The sequence below is a fragment of the Panthera pardus genome, unplaced genomic scaffold (genome assembly GCF_024362965.1).
Source record: "Panthera pardus isolate Hobbes unplaced genomic scaffold, ASM2436296v1 HiC_scaffold_8, whole genome shotgun sequence".
NCBI lineage: Eukaryota > Metazoa > Chordata > Mammalia > Carnivora > Felidae > Panthera > Panthera pardus.
This window is the reverse complement of record NW_026527013.1, coordinates 18,610,639-18,628,206: the sequence shown is the minus strand read 5'-3', so window position 1 is coordinate 18,628,206 and position 17,568 is coordinate 18,610,639. Positions and strand designations below refer to the sequence as shown.

Genomic DNA, 17,568 nt, shown 5'->3' with positions numbered 1-17,568 from the left:
TCAGGGAGTCTGACAGACTCTATCTGAGTTCCTCCTCATTATATTTGGAAACTCTTTTCAGACAGCAAACTGGACAATCATTGAGCTTATATTGTTTGTATCTCCTCTTTCAGGAATCACTGTTGCCTGATGGACAACGTCTGAAAATGATTGTTTCATATATTTTGTCTGGTTCTTTGGTTGGATCATGTGGGAGTGTAAATCTTTTCCCAGTTACTCCATCTTAGCTGGAAGTATGAGTTCCTAAAATCTAACAATAATTTGTTCCTTTGGTATGTATTTATTGAGCACCAACTTTGCCCAGCATGATGCTAAGAGATGTGAGATACAAGCTGACAGACTAAATTCCTGCTCTCCTACCCCATTGTAGCCCAGTGAAGGAGACAAGTTTTGGGGAATGATTACAATAAAACGTGGAGGGTCTCTGACAGTGTACAGTGATCTAACTTAGTCCAGGAGATTAAAAAAGTACTCCCTGGGGTTCCTGGGTAGCTCAGTCAGTGGAGCGTCTGCCTTTGGTTCAGGTCATGATCTCATGGTTTGTGAGTTGGAGCCCTGCATCAGGCTTCCTGCTGGCAAGGTGGAGCCCTCTTCAGATCCTCTGTCCCCCCCTCTCTCTACACCCCTCCCCCATGCTCTTGCTCTCTCAAAAATAAAAAAGTTAAAAAATAAAAACCTTAAAGGGGTGCTTGGGTGGTTCAGTTGGTTAAGCGTTCAACTTTGGCTCAGGTCATGATCTTGCAGTTCATGAGTTCGGGCCCTGAGTCAGGCTCTGTGCTGACAGCTCAGAGCCTGGAGCCTGCTTCAGATTCTATGTCTCCCTCTCTCTCTGCCCCTCCCCCACTCATCCTCTGTCTCTCTCAAAAATAAATAAACATTAAAAAAACTTTTAATTAAAAAAAAAGTACTCCTTGAAAAATCAAAGTCTATACCAAGAACTTAAGGGTAGATAGGTGGTTGGTGGTAGGGTAGAAGTGATCTAAAGAGTGTTCTGTGAGCAGGCTGGCAGGAGAGAAAGGGCAACATGTGATAGGAACTGGAATGAAGGGTTGGGGAAGGGGACAGGATTTCTTTTTTAAGTTTTGTTTCGTTTTTTATGTTTATTTATTTTTAGAGAGAGAGAGAGCACAAGCAGAGGAGGGGCAGAGACAGGGGGAGACACAGAATCCTAAACAGGCTCCAAGCCCCAAGCTGGCAGCACAGAGCCCGATGTGGGGCTTAAAGCCACGAACCAGGAAATCATGACCTGAGTGGAAGTCAGATGCTTAGCTGACTGAGCCACCCAGTGCCCGTTTTGTTTTGTTTGAGTAATCTCTACACACCCAATGTGGGGCTCAAACTTACAACCCCAAGATCAAGAGTCACATGGGCTTCTGACTGAGCTAGCCAGGTGCTCCTAGGGTGCAAGTTTTGAATAGACTGATGGGCAAGGGCCATTTATGTCTTGGACTCATGGATTTATCAAGAGCTTTTGGATTTGACCTTGAGGCAGAGGGATTCCATGAAGATTTCACATTGAAAACATTGTCTTGCTACAGTGTGGGTAAAGGATTGGAGGGGCTGGAGTGGAGGTGAGAGATATGAGATGAGAATTATCTTCAGTGAGGGGCCACACAGGCCTGCTGTCTGCTGTCTGCTCTTGTAACTGAACTAACATGAGTTCATTCCTTGGTGAGTCATAGATAGAAACTACACTAGATGGACTTGTCGCACAAAGTGTTATGCCCAGAATTCGCGATCCCCAAAGACCACCAGGGATCAGAGTCCAATGGAAAAGCAGAGACTATTCGAGCTAGCTGGAGCTCAGTCCCCTACCTGCACCGACGCAGCGGTGAGATGCCGGAGAGAGAGCGAGTTTCAAAAGCACAAAGGTTTTATAGGGATCTAGGGGCAGTTGGTAGAGTAGTGGTCGTGGCCTTAGCCAATTGGCTGGGGAAGGGTCAGAGTCCCCTTGCGCGCAGGTTGCTGGGCGTGGTTTGAACGGGTGAGCGGGAAGTTACTCAAGGGGAGGAGGTGTGGTCTGAGGTTTGAGCAGGAATTTCTTTCTGCGGTTTTCCCGGAAAGGGGGCCATGTCGGGGACATAGTCACTCGAGATGGAGGACACACAACAAAATGGAGTCGACCGGCCTAGGTCCGCTCTTTCTTTTTTTTTTTTTGTTTTTTTTTTTTGGTTTTTTTTTTTGTTTTTTAATTTTTTTTTCAACGTTTTTTTATTTATTTTTGGGACAGAGAGAGACAGAGCATGAACGGGGGAGGGGCAGAGAGAGAAGGAGACACAGAATCGGAAAGAGGCTCCAGGCTCCGAGCTGTCAGCCCAGAGCCTGACGCGGGGCTCGAACTCACGGACCGCGAGATCGTGACCTGGCTGAAGTCGGACGCTTAACCGACTGCGCCACCCAGGCGCCCCAAGTCCGCTCTTTCATTAGGACATTTTATTTGCAGCAAAGGGGATCACAGGAAATAACTTCCAATTTTGACTCCCAGAGCAAGGGTGGATAGGTTCCTTTTATTTAGGGTTAGGATGAATATATATGTATGTGTGTATGTATTTAAGTAGGCTTCATGCCCAGTGCAGGGCCCAGTACAGGGCCCAGTACTCAGGACCCTGAGATCAAGACTTGAGCTGAGATGAAGAGTTGGATGCTTAACCAAGTGAGCCACCCAGGCACCCCTACTTATTTTTTAAGATTTAAAAAATCTTAAAACCCACCCAACATGGGGCTTGAACTCATAACCTTGAGATCAAGAATCAGATGCTCTAGGAGCACTTGGGTGGCTCAGTTGGTTAAGTGTCCGATTTCGGCTCAGGTCATGATCTCACGGTTTGTGGGTTTCAGCCTTGCATCAGGCTCTGTGCTGACAGCTTGGAGCCTGGAGCCTGCTACTGGTTCTGTGTCTCCCTCTCTCCCTGCCACTCCCTCACTCATGCTCAGTCTCCCTCTCTCTCTCTCTCTCTCTCAAAAATAAAGGTTAAAAAAAAAAGTCACATCCTCTACTGATTGAGCCAGCCAGGCACCTCAAAATTGGGATAGTCGTGAGACAGTCAGTTAGTCACCCTTCTACTGTTTCTCAGCAGTTTCCTTTCTTCTCTTTTTAGAGTAAGTTCTACATTCAACCTGGAGCTTGAACTCATGACCTTGAGATCAAGAGTCTCATGCTCAGAGTACCTGGGTGACTCATTGGTTGGGCATCAGACTTTTGATGTCCACTTAGGTTTTGATCTCAGGTCCCTGGGTATGGAGTGTACTTCAAAAAAAAAAAAAAAAAAAAAAAGAGTCGCATGTGATGTGGTTTGAAGTGTTGGGGTTTGGAGCCAAGGGCCAAGAATTCTTAAGATATCTTCAGTGCAGGGATGCCCGGGTGGCTCAGTCGGTTAAGTATCTGACTTCAACTCAGGTCATGATCTCACGGTCCCTGAGTTCGAGCCCCCCATCGGGCTCTGTGCTGACAGCTCTGAGTCTGGAGCCTGCTTCAGATTCTGTGTCTCCCTCTCTCTCTGCCCCTCCCCCACTCGAGCTCTATCTCTGTCTCTCAAAAATAATAAATAAAAATGTTAAAGAATTTTAAAAAAAGCTATCTTCAGTGCAAAAACATGGTTTTATTAAAGCATGGGGACAGGACCCATGGGCAGAAAGAGCTGAACTGGGGTTGTGATGGGTGACTGATTACATGCCTTCAAATTGGGAGGTGGGTAGGGATAGCTTAAGTCTTAAACGTATTTTAGAAGCAAGGTTTCCAGTGCCTTGAGGGACGAGCTGCTGTTAAGATAAGGTTATTTACTATTGTCTAGTAAAATATTAGTCATGAGATCCTTCAGATGTATATCAATGGGCCATACGTTTAGAGTTTAGAGGATGATTGCTAACACATATCTTGGGCAGGCAGAGATAAAGGAAGTTTCCAAAGGGATTTTTATATGTTAAAGAAGACTTACAGGATCCTGGAGGTAGGCTCCAGTCAAGTTAAGGTTACTTTTTGCCTCTAGCAAAGTATTAACATTGAGGCAGTTGAGTTCTTTGAGGAAGGTCATTCTGTCTGTCTCAATGTAAGTAGTAAGGAAATTTATTCTTTTGCCTTTGTTTCCCACATCAGCATGCTCTACTGACTAAGCCAACCAAGTGCCACCCTAGGGTTAGATGAATATTTAGAAATGGGAGCCTTGGAACACCCACCTGGTTCACTTGGGAGAACACATGACTCTTGGTCTCAGGGTCATGAGTTCGAGCCCCATGTTGGGTATAGAGATTACTAAAACAAATAAATAAAAAAAAAAAAAAGGAAGAAGAAGAAATGGGAGCCTTGTCATTGTATGTGAAAGTGGGCATAAGTTTACAAATGTGTCTTAAGGAAACATACCTGAACATATGTTGTATGTTATATAAATGAAGCTTGGACTTCTTCTTGGGCAGGGATTTTAGTATTCTAATGAGGTAACTGTCAGTTACTCCATGGGTCACTCCATGGTCCATCTTTGCAGGCCTGAGTCAGGGGTTAAACTCAAACTGGTCTGGGTAGTCTGGGTTGCCAGAGTTCCTTATTCAGGCAGTCCTTATTCCTTGAGTGGTTGTTCTGGTTTCCATCCAGGATTCTATGCCCATGGGGTCTTTTGCCTGAGTTAAGAGACAAACTGGAAAGAAGAGTTTAAGGAAAAATGTGGGACAGAAGTCGGTAAGTACAAGCAGGTGAGCATTTAAGTTCGCGTCTTGGGGTCTAGCTGGTGACACTGTGACTGTGCCCTCAGAGGTGAGTCCTGAAGACCAGAGACTGTGTACCCTCATGATTCCCAGGGAACCTATAATCTTTTGGGATTTGAGGAAGCCTCTGCTCCAGGATAGAGTGGTCTTCATGAAGAGGAAAGTCTCAGAAACCTCGAGAGACCCAGGCAGTGAATCATTAGTCTGAGCCAAAATGGAGACAGCAATGGTCAGTCCAAGAGACCCAAGGACACAAGTTATTTTCCCTTGACAACAGTCAATGAGAAGCCAGGGAATGTTTTCTGTCACTGTAAGTCTGGGTGCCTAGGCTAGGAAAGCACAACTCTTCCAGTCTATTCCTTGGGCTGGCCTCAAATTCGGGTTTTGTTTCTGTCTGATACCCTACTATGAGAGCCCTAAAGGTTACACTGGGCCTGTGTCTTTGGGTTCCTCAATGCAGAGAAGGCCCAGGTCACCAAAGCTGACCATTACCTGGAGGTTTCTGACTTGTGAGGAAGAAGCCCAAAAGAAGGCCTTGTTCCATCTCTATACTGTTTTATTGGCTCAGAAAATCACTGGACCACTTCTGGCCTCAGCTTTGTTATCAATAAAATAGGCTTAATCAATGATCTCTGAGGCACAAGTGCCTGGAAGGATGGTGATGGTGATAAACATAATGGTTAATTTTTTTTTGCTTTCTTTTTTTTCTTTCAAAATCATGTTTACTGAGGTATAATTTAGATACAATAAAAATGCACATATCTTGGGACGTCTGACTGGGTCAGTTGGTAGAGCATGTGACTCCTGATCTCAGTGTTGTTAGTTTGAACCCTATGTTGGGTGTAGCGATTACTTAAAACTAAAACCTTTTCCTTTCTTTTTCTTTCTTTCTTTCTTTCTTTCTTTCTTTCTTTCTTTCTTTCGTTCTTTCTTTCGTTCTTTCTTTCCTTTTTTTTTTTTTTAAAGTAGCTTCAAATCCAGCGTAGAGCCCACCATCCTAGACCAAGACCTGAGCTGAGATCAAGAGTCAGTCACTTAACCGACTGAGACACCCAGGCGCCCCAAATACTCAGTTTAATAAATTTTGATAAGTGTCTTGATGAATATTAACTACCACCACAATCAAGTTGTAGAACCTTTCCATCACCCCCGAAGTATTCCCTTGTACTTCTTCATAGTCAATCCTTTCCCTTCACTCCCAGTCCCAGAAAAAAAAATCTGATTTATATTACAGTAGATTAGTTTTGCCTTTTCTAGAATTTCATGTTAAGTGGAATCATACAGTATGTACTCTTTTGGGTTTGACTTTTTTTGCTTAACATAGTACATTTGAGATCTACTGGTGGTGTTATGCATATGCATCTTCATTCCTTTTTAAAAATTTTGATAGAATATACATAATATTTACCATTTTACTTATTTTAAGTGTCTAAGTCAGTGGCATTAAGTACTTTCATGGTGTTGTATAATCATCACCACTATTTCCATAATTTTTTTCATCATCCTAAACAGAAACTTTGTACCTATTAAGCAGTAACTCTCTATTTCCCCTTACACCCAGTTCCTGGCCACCTACTTTTACTTTCTGTCTCTGAATTCACCTATTCTAAGTAACCCATGTAAGTGGAATCATACAATCAATATTTGTCCTTCATGTCTGTTTTTTTCTTTCGTTTAGCATAATATTTTCAATGTTCACACCTAAGCATTTATCAGTTTCATTCATCTTTAAGGCTGAGTAATTCCATTATATGTACATACCATGATTTGTTTACCCATTCATATGTTGATAGATACTTGGATTTGTTCATTACTTTTTATTTTTGAGCAGTATTCTGTTTTATGGATACACTGCAGTTAGTTTATCTGTTTATATATTGGACATTTACTTCCAATTTCTGGCTATTATGAATAAATTCCTTGAGCAGTCATATCCTTTCATTTCTATTGGGTAAATACTTAGGGATACAATAGCTAGATCATACTGTAGGTACAAACTTAGTTTTTATTTTTAATTTTTTTAAAGTTATTTATTTTTGAGACAGAGAGAGAGAGCGCGCGAACAGGGGAGGGGAAGGGGGGAATCTCAAGCAGGCTTACTGTTAGCTTACAAACTGGGGCAGAGAAAAGAAAAAGAAAGAAAGAAAGAGAGAGAAAGAAAGAAAGAAAGAAAGAAAGAAAGAAAGAAAGAAAGTCAAATGCTTAACCGACTGAGCCACCCAGGCACCCTGAAAGAAAGAAAGAAAGAAAGAAAGAAAGAAAGAAAGAAAGAAAGAAAGAAAGAAAGTCAAATGCTTAACCGACTGAGCCACCCAGGCACCCTGAAATTCAGTTTTTAAAGAAATGCCAAACTTTTTCAAAATGGCTGGAAATTACCAGTGGATTAAGGTTCCAGGCATTCCACATCTTGGCGTCTTTAGTTTTAGCCTATTCGGTGGGTTTGTGGGAGTTGTGATTTGCACTTCCCTGATGAATAACCATGTTAAGCATCTTTTCATGGGTTTATTGGCTATTTATATTCTTTTGTAAATTATCTGTTCAAATCTTTTGTCCATTAAGAAAAAGGGGAGGCGTTCATACCTATTTTTGAAACTAATGTCGGCCCGGCACAAAGCTCAGTAGTGCTCGTGGCTTTACGAGTTTTAAGCAACGACTGCCCGGGACAGAACCAGGAACGGCGCAAGACTCGGAGCAGTGAAGTGCAGGACAGCTCAGATATAGAATGGCTCGGACGTTTCGGGGCAGGGCCCCACGATGCCTTCTAAATGCTCGCGCCGTGATTGGCTGAAGGGACACTTCCGCAGGCACTTCCGACTCCCTGCAGGCCCAGAGCATCTGTAATTGGCTGGGCTGGCCCAGCGCGAGTCTTTCCGGGAGTTGTAGTTCTTGGGACTCGGCTGGGGACGCCGGGAAGGCCAGTGGACCAAGGCCAGGAGCGGCAGTCGGGTTTGGTTGCGGCTGTTGACACCATGTCCCGCGTGTCGGTGCCCTGCCATGTGAAAGGCACCGTGGCCCTGCAGGTGGGCGACGTGCGAACCTCCCAAGGCCGGCCTGGTGTGCTGGTCATCGATGTCACCTTCCCCAGCGTCGCGCCCTTCGAGGTGAGCAAGCCCCGTGGGCGCGACCGGGGCTCCTGGGCGGGGCTGACCCGGGAACTAGGGCGTGTCCTGGGTATTTAATCTTTCACAGAAAGCCTCTGCAGTGTTCTTGCCCTTGTGAGCCAGTTAACCATTTACTTATTCCTTCAGTTAACACATATTTACTAGAATGCAGCGTTCTGACCTGTTCTCTTCAACATCTCTGCCCCGTATCCAGGACAGGGCTGGTGTAGAAGTGCCAAGATAGTAGGGTGATGCTGGTAATACAATTGTGAGCCAAGGAGAGGTGAGAGGTCATTTTGTTCCTGGCTACTGGGCTAGGGATCATTAGGCAATGAGTTACCTCAAAACCTGCCTCCTGCCCATTCTTACAGTCCCTGCTTGCCAGGTCAGATTCAGCTCATTCCTCATCAGGATCATCCTAATGGCTCCAGGTTCCAATCTCCAGTTGCCTGTCCAGTCCACATCTACTGACAGAGTGACTAACACGACAAGACCTCAGCACAGAGGACAAAGTCCACTTTCTAGTGGCCTGAGTCTGCACCCTGTGTCTGCACCCTGCCTGCCTCTTGACCCCATGCACTTTGTCCTATAGTGTGTGGTGATCTTTCAAGCTGTTTCTTGCTATAAGCTAGGAAACTTCACTAAATGGACCAACTCTGTAAATCTTGATTCAGTAGACCTAGGGTGGAGCCTATTCATCTATATTAAAACAAAAACAAAACAAACAAAAAACTTATTTGGGTGATTCTGATGAGTGTCCAATGATGAGAATTCCCGGTGCCGGGCTGAATCACTGCCATTTCAGAGGTAGGCCAGGTTTCTCACCCCTTGGTGCCCCTTTGCATATGTTACTTTTACATTGTCTATCTTTCCTGGTTCACTTGATGAACTCCTTCAGGCCTCATCTTCAGGCCGTGTTTCCTGCCTCCTCTAGAGTTAGGGTTCTGACCTGGCAGCATCTTAGACTTGTGACAAGATCTGCAGTCATGGTTTATTTGTATGACCTGCTCATTTAGACTATGAGCTCTTCTAGGGAAGTGAAATTGGCTTTGGGCCCCAGTGGATGCTTGCTGAAGTTGTTAGATTGGTAGTAGAGTACATTCCTAAGGGGAGGAGATGGTATGTTTGAGCCTCTCAGGCCCTGGGTCTGATTTGTCATGGTGGGTTGTGTGTGCTCTAGTTACAGGAGATCATGTTTAAGAATTACTACACAGCCTTTTTGAGCATTCGTGTTCGCCAGCACACCTCACCGCACACACCGGCCAAGTGGGTGACCTGCCTGCGGGACTACTGCCTCATGCCTGACCCACACAGTGAGGACGGAGCCCAAGAATATGTATCACTGTTCAAGCACCAGGTCAGCTGGGACTCAGCATTACTAGGGGAGTCCAGATGAGGGCTCACAGGGGGTCTGGGGATTGGGCCAGGATACCAGGAAGGAAGAGGGGAGGCGAGGTTGGCCTGGGCTTGTGCCTTGGAGGGATTACCATTCTTTCCTTCTCAAAGGTCTGGGGAGGCAGCATCTTCATTCACTGCTGGTTGGGAGGCTCTTGGGCAGTGAGCTAGGGCCTTGCTGGGTCCTTTTGTGTGTGTGTGTGTGTGTATGTATGTCAGATGCTGTGTGACATGGCCAGAGTACTGGAGCTGCGCCTGATTCTGCGACAGCCATCACCACTGTGGCTGTCTTTCACAGTGGAAGAACTGCAGATTTACCAGCAGGGATCAAAGGTAAGTGACCAGCTCAGAGCTGTTGGGTTGGCCCTTTCCCAGGGAGGCTCTTAGCTATGGCTAGGGATGTTGGGTATGGGGCTGGAAGTGGATGGTAAGACTCAGAAGGAGGCCTTCATGGAAATTAGTCAGGTGGGAATGCTGGAAGTTCATGGCGAGAGTTGAAGCCATGTTCTCATATCCTCTGACCTTTGAGGTCACCTGCCTCTCTCAGAGCTTGAGACTTTAGGGTCTGGGAGATACTTTTGTTCCTTGTGTTCCTGGGGCCTCCTGCATAGCAGAAGAACTTAGGTAGTCTGAATGCCCCCTTGGACTTTTGTGGACCCCTGAACAGGGTTTTCTCAGCGTCTGAGGCTCAGGTGCCCTTCTCTCTGTTCTGAGGACCTTGGAATATGGTCCTAGGGCTCTCCCACTCTGCCTCCTTCAGAGAAGTATGCCTTTGCTTTGCAGAGCCCCTCCATGACCTTCCCCAAGTGGCTCTCCCACCCAGTGCCTTGTGAGCAGCCTGCTCCCCTCATTGAGGTAAGCCCTCATCCTGGGTAAAAACCATGTGTGAATAGCCCCTGTGTCCAGCACAGGAGGCCCCACCTAGGCCTCTTTCTGAAAAAATCTGGGACTGGACCCAGGGCCCTTGGTTCACTCTGTGCCATCTTCCTCAGGGGTGGTCCATGGGATTTGAGGCATCTCTGAGTGGGGCTGGGCTGCCTACTGTAGATCAGGCCCTAACCTCACGTGTTACCAGTTATCTGGGAATGTTACTGGTCTTAGTTTGAGGGCCCTGTAGCCCAACTTGGCCTCTCTGGAGCTTTAAGGGCAGTGCTGGGGACGGACCCATGGCCACTGACCCCTCCTTCTGGAGCAGGGTCTCCCAGACCCCAGCAGGGTATCCTCCGAGGTGCAGCAGATGTGGGCGCTGACAGAGATGATCCGGGCCAGTCACACCTCTACAAGGATCGGCCGCTTTGATGTGAGTGATCGCTTCCCCCTGCTTGGCTCCCGTTGCCCTGAGCTGGTCAGATTGATGGTGTTTTGTGTTTCAGGTGGATGGCTGTTATGACCTGAACTTGCTTTCCTACACTTGAACCATGGCTCTTAGCCAAGATGTTGGCCTTCCATGCCCACCCAGACCTGGTTTAGGCCACCAGAGGCTGAAGTGCTTTCCCTGTGCATTACAAGTGTTGCCTGCATGCCCACTGTGTCTGGGCCACGTTCACAGATTCAAGATTCTTGGGGGCTAAACTGAGTTGCTTCAGCATGAGTTCTCAGCAGGGATGTACTCTGTCCTCATCTGACTGCAACCTGAAACTCCTTTTCCTACCCTGAAAACATTCCAGTTCTGTTTACTAAGAATCCCCTTCTGCCAACATGCACACTCCAGTCTTCTGCCTGCTCCTTCACCCTGAATGCAGTGCACTGGGGTGACCTACTAAAACCTGCTCTATCATTGGAAGGCTGCTGTAGCCATGGCAGTCATGTAGTCTGGAAGCTCAAGGAAAAAACAGGAGCCCACGTCTTCCTTCTGCGCCCCCTAGTGGTCTTCTTTCTTATGCCCAGAAGAAGAAATTTCCTGTCCTAACTCCTGCTGTCTGCCTAGGGAGTGAAGCTGGGGATTTGGGCAGCCTGAATCCCTTGGTCCCAGAGCTGGCTCCTGGATGTGTGTTCAAATGGGCCTGCCCATCCAGCCTGGGCAGTGTCTCTGGCAAGACTGGTGTCTAATGAGTTCTGGGACCTTTTTGCCTAAAGCACACCCTGTCCCTTCTCCCAGCTTCCCCCTTCAAGAATCATGCTAAGTGTGATGAAAGACCAACCTTGGTAGGGTGTGGGTCCAGGTGGGCATTTGCACTGGTGTCTTTCAAGAGGCTGAGGTCTGCTATAACCCCAGGCCTGCTGCTGAATAAGGCAGGCTACTCTTATGAGAAAATCTACCTTTTGTTTTTTCCTGGCTTTGCTCCAGGGCATTATGCTGCAGCAACACTGCAATATGTGTTAGACCTGGAAAATTGGAAGTTTGTGTGGCTCAACAGCTTTCTGGAGGCAGGTCAGCTACCTTTTGGTGGCTACCTTCTGCTCTTAACTATTACAGTTCTTGCAGGTGTTATCTTTGCCTGTGGGGTCATTTATTTAGCCTCATTTAGCTTTTGCTAAGAGGGTAATTGACCACAGTCCTGTGCTCCGGGAGTAGCAGCCTTCAGAGAGAGAGAGAGGGGAGAGAGAGAGAGAGAGAGAGAGAGAGAGAGAGAGAGAGAGAAAGTATAGGAGGAGGTCCTTGAGGGGGTGGCAGGGACTGTGCTTCATTCATGGCTGTGTCTCCAGTACCCAGCACAGGGCCTAGTGTGCAACAAGATCAATAAATACTTGTGAAATGCATGACTGCTGGCTGCCTGTGTCCTCCCAGTGGGAGAGCTGGAGACCCTCACTAGAGGCCAGTTTACTGATGTGCTCAGCCTGCCAGGCTGGCTCCACCTTCCTGCGTGCTCTCCCCCACCCCCCCCCACTTCCCCTCCCCCATGTGACCTTGCACTCCGGGTGTCCTGAATGTGCAATTCAGGCCTTCCAGCCCTTTATGGAACTTTGGCCTTTTGGAGGCTGGGCTGTCATCAAGGGGAGGTCTAGCCCCTGGCTCTGACTCCAAGCAGTTTAACTGGTTTGGACTGCCTAATCTGCCCAGAAAGATCAGCTGGAAGCACCTGGGGCTGTTTCCCTACAGAAAGGAGTCACTGCACTCTGCTCTAAAGCCCCGCCTGCCCTTAGGGCTGCCTGCCTTTTGGGCTGCCCGCCCCTTCTGATCCCCTTTATGGGAGAGAGACCTGTCCAAGCAGAGCCTGGACTACATCTCCCAGCGTGCCTGGCAGAGTGGTGGCCTCTGTGTGCCGGCTGCACCATTTGCGGGCAACAATGCAGCGGGCAGTAAGCATGGTGGCCCATCTGGGCTTGCGTCTGCAGGCGCTCCCGTCGGCCCTGGGCCGTCCACTCAGTTGTGCACAGGTGGGATAGAGGGTACTGGGGCATGGGGCCAATTTTGGAGGGGCGGGAAGGGTGGGGGGTTGAGGCCGGGACCCTGGTAGCCCTGAACCCAGCCACCCGCAGGACGTGCTCCGCAGGACACCACTCTATGATTTCCACCTGGCTCATGGCGGGAAGATGGTGGCGTTTGCAGGCTGGAGTCTGCCTGTGCAGTACCGGGACAGTCACGTTGCCTCACACCTGCACACACGCCGGCACTGCTCACTCTTTGATGTGTCCCACATGCTGCAGGTGAGCCAGGGAAGCATACTTGCTGCCAGGTCAGGGCTTCCTCCCCTTCCACAGTGGTGTAGCTTTTGGCTTTGTTGGGAGGTGGATTCCAAGGGCTGCCCTTGCAGAAGTGGAGGTCTCAGGTGTTGGAGACTATAGCCCAGGAAATTAACTCAGAGGATCTCTTGATTGTCTCCTCTTTAATCTCTTCAGCCTACTCCCTCTTAGTAGCATGACTTTATGTCCTGGGTTTCCCAGGGCTGGCGCCCATTCTCATCAACTGTCCTGGGTGTTGGTTTGGAAAAGAGCATATTTCATGATGGTGCTGGGCCCTTTCAAGTTTCCTAAACAACCCCATTGCACCCCCTCCTGTGTTGGTGGATGTGGGGGAACCAGAAGGTGGGGATCTGCCATCCGCAGAACCAAAAGACTGCTCAGGCACTTAGGCTGCATTGGGCTGTACTGTGGATGGCAGGGAGGATGCCTCCTTGTCCAGTGGCTTTCCTGATTGCAGCGATTACTGTGGTCTGAGGTTTTGGATCTTTTTCCCAGACCAAGATACTTGGTTGTGACCGGGTGAAGCTGATGGAGAGTCTAGTGGTTGGAGATATTGCAGAGCTAAGGCCAAACCAGGTGGGTCCCTCTTATTTTGCTAAATGGGTGTTCTTAGTCATGAGCCAGCAAATGGGGGGAGGGGTGGAAGGACAGCAATGTTCAGATACAGCTTCTCAGGGCTTGCAGTCTTGGGGCATGGGGTCCCTGTGTCATGTCTGGACATCTAGTTATCTGCAGGGGAGGGGGGGCTATTCCATCCTTACCACATCAGGCTGGAAGGCTAGAAACCCAGGTTTATGTCCTGTTCTGTGATTTTCCATGCTGCCAAAACCCTTGAAATTCAAAGGCAGTCCATTAAACCAACAGCCTCATTATCACCAAGAGCTTGTTAGGGAATACACTGTCAGGCGCTGCTCTAGACCTGCTGAATCGGAACTTGCATTTTAACATGATCCCCAGGTGATTCATATGACCTCTCAACCTCAGACTGTCCATCCAGTGGGGAGGCTGTGAGGCCAGGCTCACAGTATTTTGGAGTATTGCTGTGGAGCTCATGGGATCATCAAGATGCACTTTGAAGTTTCCATCTTGGGGTTTGGGGAATGGACTGAGTTGTCCCAGGTCTGGGTGGGATAAAGCAGCAAGTCCTAGGTGTCATGGATTAAGTGTGAGGTGGGGCTCTCAGTACTGAGTGGGGAGGGGTACAGAAGCCCCACCAGATCAGGGAGGTCTCCCAAGGTGGGAAGGGGTGAAAACTTTCTTAGTGCATGAGGATCAAAAACCCTGGGATTGGACAGGGTCCTGGACTCACCTAGCTTTGTTCCTCCTCCCCTTCCAGCCCTGCACATGAGGCTTCTTGTTCAGGAATTTGTGACAGCTGAGTGGCCCAGGGGGGCGGGGGCATTGTCTGACTCCTGGATCTGGAGGCAAAGATGCTCCATTTTGGCACTAGGGGACGCTGTCACTGTTTACCAATGAGGCTGGAGGCATCTTAGATGACTTGATCGTGACCAGCACCTCTGAGGGGTACCTGTATGTGGTGTCCAACGCTGGCTGCTGGGACAAGGACTTGGCCCTCATGCAGGTACAGCCCTTCTGTGTTCTAGGTACCCTATGTTCCTTGTTCACAGAACAGGACAGACCCAGCAGGGACAAAGGGCTCAGACAATGGCTTTTTGAGTGAGTGAACAGCAGGCCAGAGTGGGTCCTGCCTGGAGAATGCCAGGTTTCAGTGATGGGGTAGTAGGGGAGGTAAAACTGACCCTGGCTCCCAAGTGAGCATCCTCTGGTTAAGGTAAAAGCTGGAGCCTGATGTTAGCGTTGGCAGACCTGGCCTTGGGTCATCCATACCACTTAGTTATGTGACTTTGTCAGATGGGAACTGGCCTATTCTGCCCAGCTCTTCAGCCAGCTGTCAGCCCACAGTAAGTGCTCAGTAAGTGGTCCCAGAAGCTGATGTGGTGTTTCTGTCTTTCCTTTCAGGGCAAGGTCAGGGAGCTTCAGAACATGGGCAGTGATGTGAGCTTGGAAGTGGTGGATAATGGCTTGCTAGCCCTGCAAGGTGAGCAGGCCAGGCTAGGGTTGGAGCTGACCTTTGCCTCCTGGCTTTTCAACTACTAAGCACAGAAGGCCTATCAGGAGGAAAGTGTACATGGTGTGACATTTGTGTGCCATAATTCTGTTTGGTATTAATGTCCTCCCTCTACCTGCCATAAGGCTCCATGGGCTGTGGGCAAGAGCACCTTCTCCCACCTGCAGAATAGCACTTGCTCAGGGCTTATTCTGGTCCCTGAGTAAGGGCTGTGGTCCAGCTTTGAGAGGAAACTAGGACCTGGACAATTGGTCACGGTCTCCCTGGGCCTAGGCCCCACTGCGGCCCAGGTATTGCAGGCCGGCGTGGCAGATGACCTAAGAAAATTGCCCTTCATGACCAGTGCTGTGATGGAAGTGTTTGGCGTGTCTGGCTGCCGTGTGACCCGCTGTGGCTACACAGGAGAGGATGGTGTGGAGGTATGTGAAAAAGTAGGTGTAGGATGGTGCAGGACACAGGATTCTGGAGCCAGCTGCCCACCTGCTCTCTGGTGTTCCATGCAGATCTCGGTGCCAGCTGCAGGGGCAGTCCACCTGGCAACAGCTCTGCTGGAAAACCCAGAGGTGAAGCTGGCAGGGCTGGCGGCCCGGGACAGCCTACGCCTGGAGGCAGGCCTCTGCCTGTATGGGAGTGACATTGATGAACACACCACACCTGTGGAAGGCAGCCTCAGTTGGACATTGGGTGAGCTGGGCCAGCACTCAGAATCCTGAAGGCTACAGTGGCCAGCCTATGACTGCTCCCAAGGCTGTGTAGCCACTGTGGCTTTGCCCATTAGATCCTCAGCAGGCTGAGGTGGGCAGCATAATCTTCAAGACCTGGGGACAAGAGGTGGGTGGCTGACTGCATTGCAGGGGAGGAATGGAGTTTGGGGGTCCCTGAGCAAAGGGACCTCACTGCTGGATGGATTTTACTTGGGGTCCTTGTAACTAGGACCTCCTATGGCCAAGGGTTTTATGGACTGTGGCTTAAGCGTGGTGTCATGCTTCAGGGAAGCGCCGCCGAACTGCCATGGACTTCCCTGGAGCGTCGGTCATTCTTCCTCAGCTGAAGGGCAAAGTGCAGCGGAGACGTGTAGGGTTAATGTGCGAGGGGGCACCTATGCGGGCACACAGCCCCATCCTGAATATGGAGGGCACCATGATTGGTAGGTGGACCAGGGAAGTTGGAGAGCCCTTGTCCCTTCCCTAGGAGGGTGGGCATTGGACTGGTAAGGTGGTGCTGACATGGCTTCTTCTCACACAGGTACTGTTACCAGTGGCTGCCCCTCTCCCTGCCTGAAGAAGAATGTGGCCATGGGTTATGTGCCCTGTGAGTATAGTCGGCCAGGTACCCCGCTGTTGGTAGAGGTGCGGCGGAAGCAGCAAATGGCTGTGGTCAGCAAGATGCCCTTTGTGACTACAAATTACTATACCCTCAAGTGAGGGTGGATTGGGTCAGGGCCCTTCCCATCCAGGAGCCTGGACCTGGAGGGCATTCTACAAGAGTTAGGAAGCTAAGGCTGAATACTCTGGGGTAGGTGGCTAGGGTGGAGGATGTTTCTGATTTTCTGGTGTGTGTGGGGGGCAAACCACCTATTCTCTCTCTCATGTGCCTCTCCTCTTGGAGAGGTACACTTCTTGAAAGACCCCATTTCTGGGGCGCCTGGGTGGCTCAGTTGGTTAAGCGTCCGACTTCGGCTCAGGTCACAATCTCACTGTCTGTGAGTTCGAGCCCCGAGTCGGGCTCTGTGCTGACTGCTCAGAGCCTGGAGCCTGTTTCAGATTCTGTGTCTCCCTCTCTCTCTGACCCTCCCCCGTTCATGCTCTGTCTCTCTCTGTCTCAAAAATAAATAAACGTTAAAAAAAAATTAAAAAAAAAAAAAAGACCCCATTTCCGAGCAATAGATCAGTTCATGCAATGTCAGCTTGTGCTCCCATTGACCCCATTCTTGTCTGCTGGAGGGCTATGGGAAGCACTAGTTCTGGCTTCTCTCCCTTCCACTCTGCCAGGTGCTGGCTGTGGAACAGAGGCTTACATTTAGGGAGGAGGTAAAGCCTGCCCAACCTACCTCATCATGGTTTCTCACACTGCAAAGGGGTTATTATTACCTTGGGTAGTGCTGCCTCTCCCTGGGCAGGAATGATTCCTGACTCACAAAGGCTTGGCCCTGTAGGGCCATTGTGCCTGTGTAAACTTGGGAAAGCTGAGGGGACACAGACTCACTCTTCCACATTCCCAAGTTATCCCAGCCTGCTGCTTAGTAGCAAACCATGCCAGGCTCACCATCTGTTCTGAGCCCCAGGGCTGTTGTAGAGCACACTGGGCCTCCTCCTGGACCTGCCTTACCCTGGGCTGACCTTTGCCCCTGGGGCCCATTACTGGACTCCACTGACTTCCAACAAAACATTAAGCGAGCTTCCTTTCTTCTTGCTTGCCAGAGTTTCTAGCTTCATTGTCCTTTGTCCACATGATTGCTGGGGTGCCAGCCTAATGCCTCCTTGCCTGGCCTCTGAGGCAGGCTTAGAGTGGATTCTCCTTGAGAGGGCCAGGTCTATAAAAACTAGTGAGGATAGTGCCCCCTCCCTATTGGGCACCCACCACTGCTCCTCCAGGGAGCTGGTGTCATTTCTCCACCTCTGCAAGTCATTGCATTCTGGGCGCTGAGGGGCAGTAGCACCAAGT

General features: G+C 49.1%; 2 protein-coding genes across 3 annotated transcripts; both read left to right on the top strand.

The window, feature by feature from the left end:
- The first annotated feature begins 7,580 nt into the window (after positions 1 to 7,580).
- On the top strand, positions 7,581 to 11,891 carry NICN1 (nicolin 1, tubulin polyglutamylase complex subunit). Of its 2 annotated transcripts, XM_019416814.2 has the most exons (6): positions 7,583 to 7,796; positions 8,977 to 9,153; positions 9,411 to 9,524; positions 9,975 to 10,046; positions 10,387 to 10,491; positions 10,565 to 11,891. In XM_019416814.2, exons 1-6 carry the CDS (start codon positions 7,665 to 7,667, stop codon positions 10,604 to 10,606), a joined length of 642 nt encoding a protein of 213 aa, XP_019272359.1. In that variant the 5' UTR covers positions 7,583 to 7,664; the 3' UTR covers positions 10,607 to 11,891. The 2 variants fall into 2 exon arrangements, with proteins under 2 accessions (XP_019272360.1, XP_019272359.1); XM_019416815.2 differs by lacking the exon at positions 10,387 to 10,491 and having other exon boundaries at positions 7,581 to 7,796.
- A 119-nt stretch (positions 11,892 to 12,010) lies between these two features.
- AMT (aminomethyltransferase) lies at positions 12,011 to 16,734 on the top strand. Its single transcript, XM_019416812.2, has 9 exons — positions 12,011 to 12,509; positions 12,612 to 12,779; positions 13,311 to 13,391; positions 14,266 to 14,397; positions 14,796 to 14,874; positions 15,178 to 15,323; positions 15,408 to 15,588; positions 15,896 to 16,051; positions 16,150 to 16,734. The coding sequence occupies exons 1-9, from the start codon at positions 12,420 to 12,422 to the stop codon at positions 16,326 to 16,328; spliced, it is 1,212 nt and encodes a 403-aa protein (XP_019272357.1). The 5' UTR covers positions 12,011 to 12,419; the 3' UTR covers positions 16,329 to 16,734.
- The last annotated feature ends 834 nt before the right edge of the window (positions 16,735 to 17,568 follow it).

Excerpts from the sequence above, each read along its gene's own strand:
- NICN1 (XM_019416814.2), top strand. The coding sequence starts at position 7,665 with ATGTCCCGCGTGTCGGTGCCCTGCCATGTGAAAGGCACCGTGGCCCTG. Across the intron at positions 9,154-9,410 it reads TATCACTGTTCAAGCACCAG|ATGCTGTGTGACATGGCCAG; the intron begins GTCAGCTGGGAC and ends TATGTATGTCAG. Across the intron at positions 10,047-10,386 it reads AGCCTGCTCCCCTCATTGAG|GGTCTCCCAGACCCCAGCAG; the intron begins GTAAGCCCTCAT and ends CTTCTGGAGCAG.
- AMT (XM_019416812.2), top strand. The coding sequence starts at position 12,420 with ATGCAGCGGGCAGTAAGCATGGTGGCCCATCTGGGCTTGCGTCTGCAG. Across the intron at positions 14,398-14,795 it reads AGGACTTGGCCCTCATGCAG|GGCAAGGTCAGGGAGCTTCA; the intron begins GTACAGCCCTTC and ends CTTTCCTTTCAG. Across the intron at positions 15,324-15,407 it reads CAGGAGAGGATGGTGTGGAG|ATCTCGGTGCCAGCTGCAGG; the intron begins GTATGTGAAAAA and ends TGTTCCATGCAG.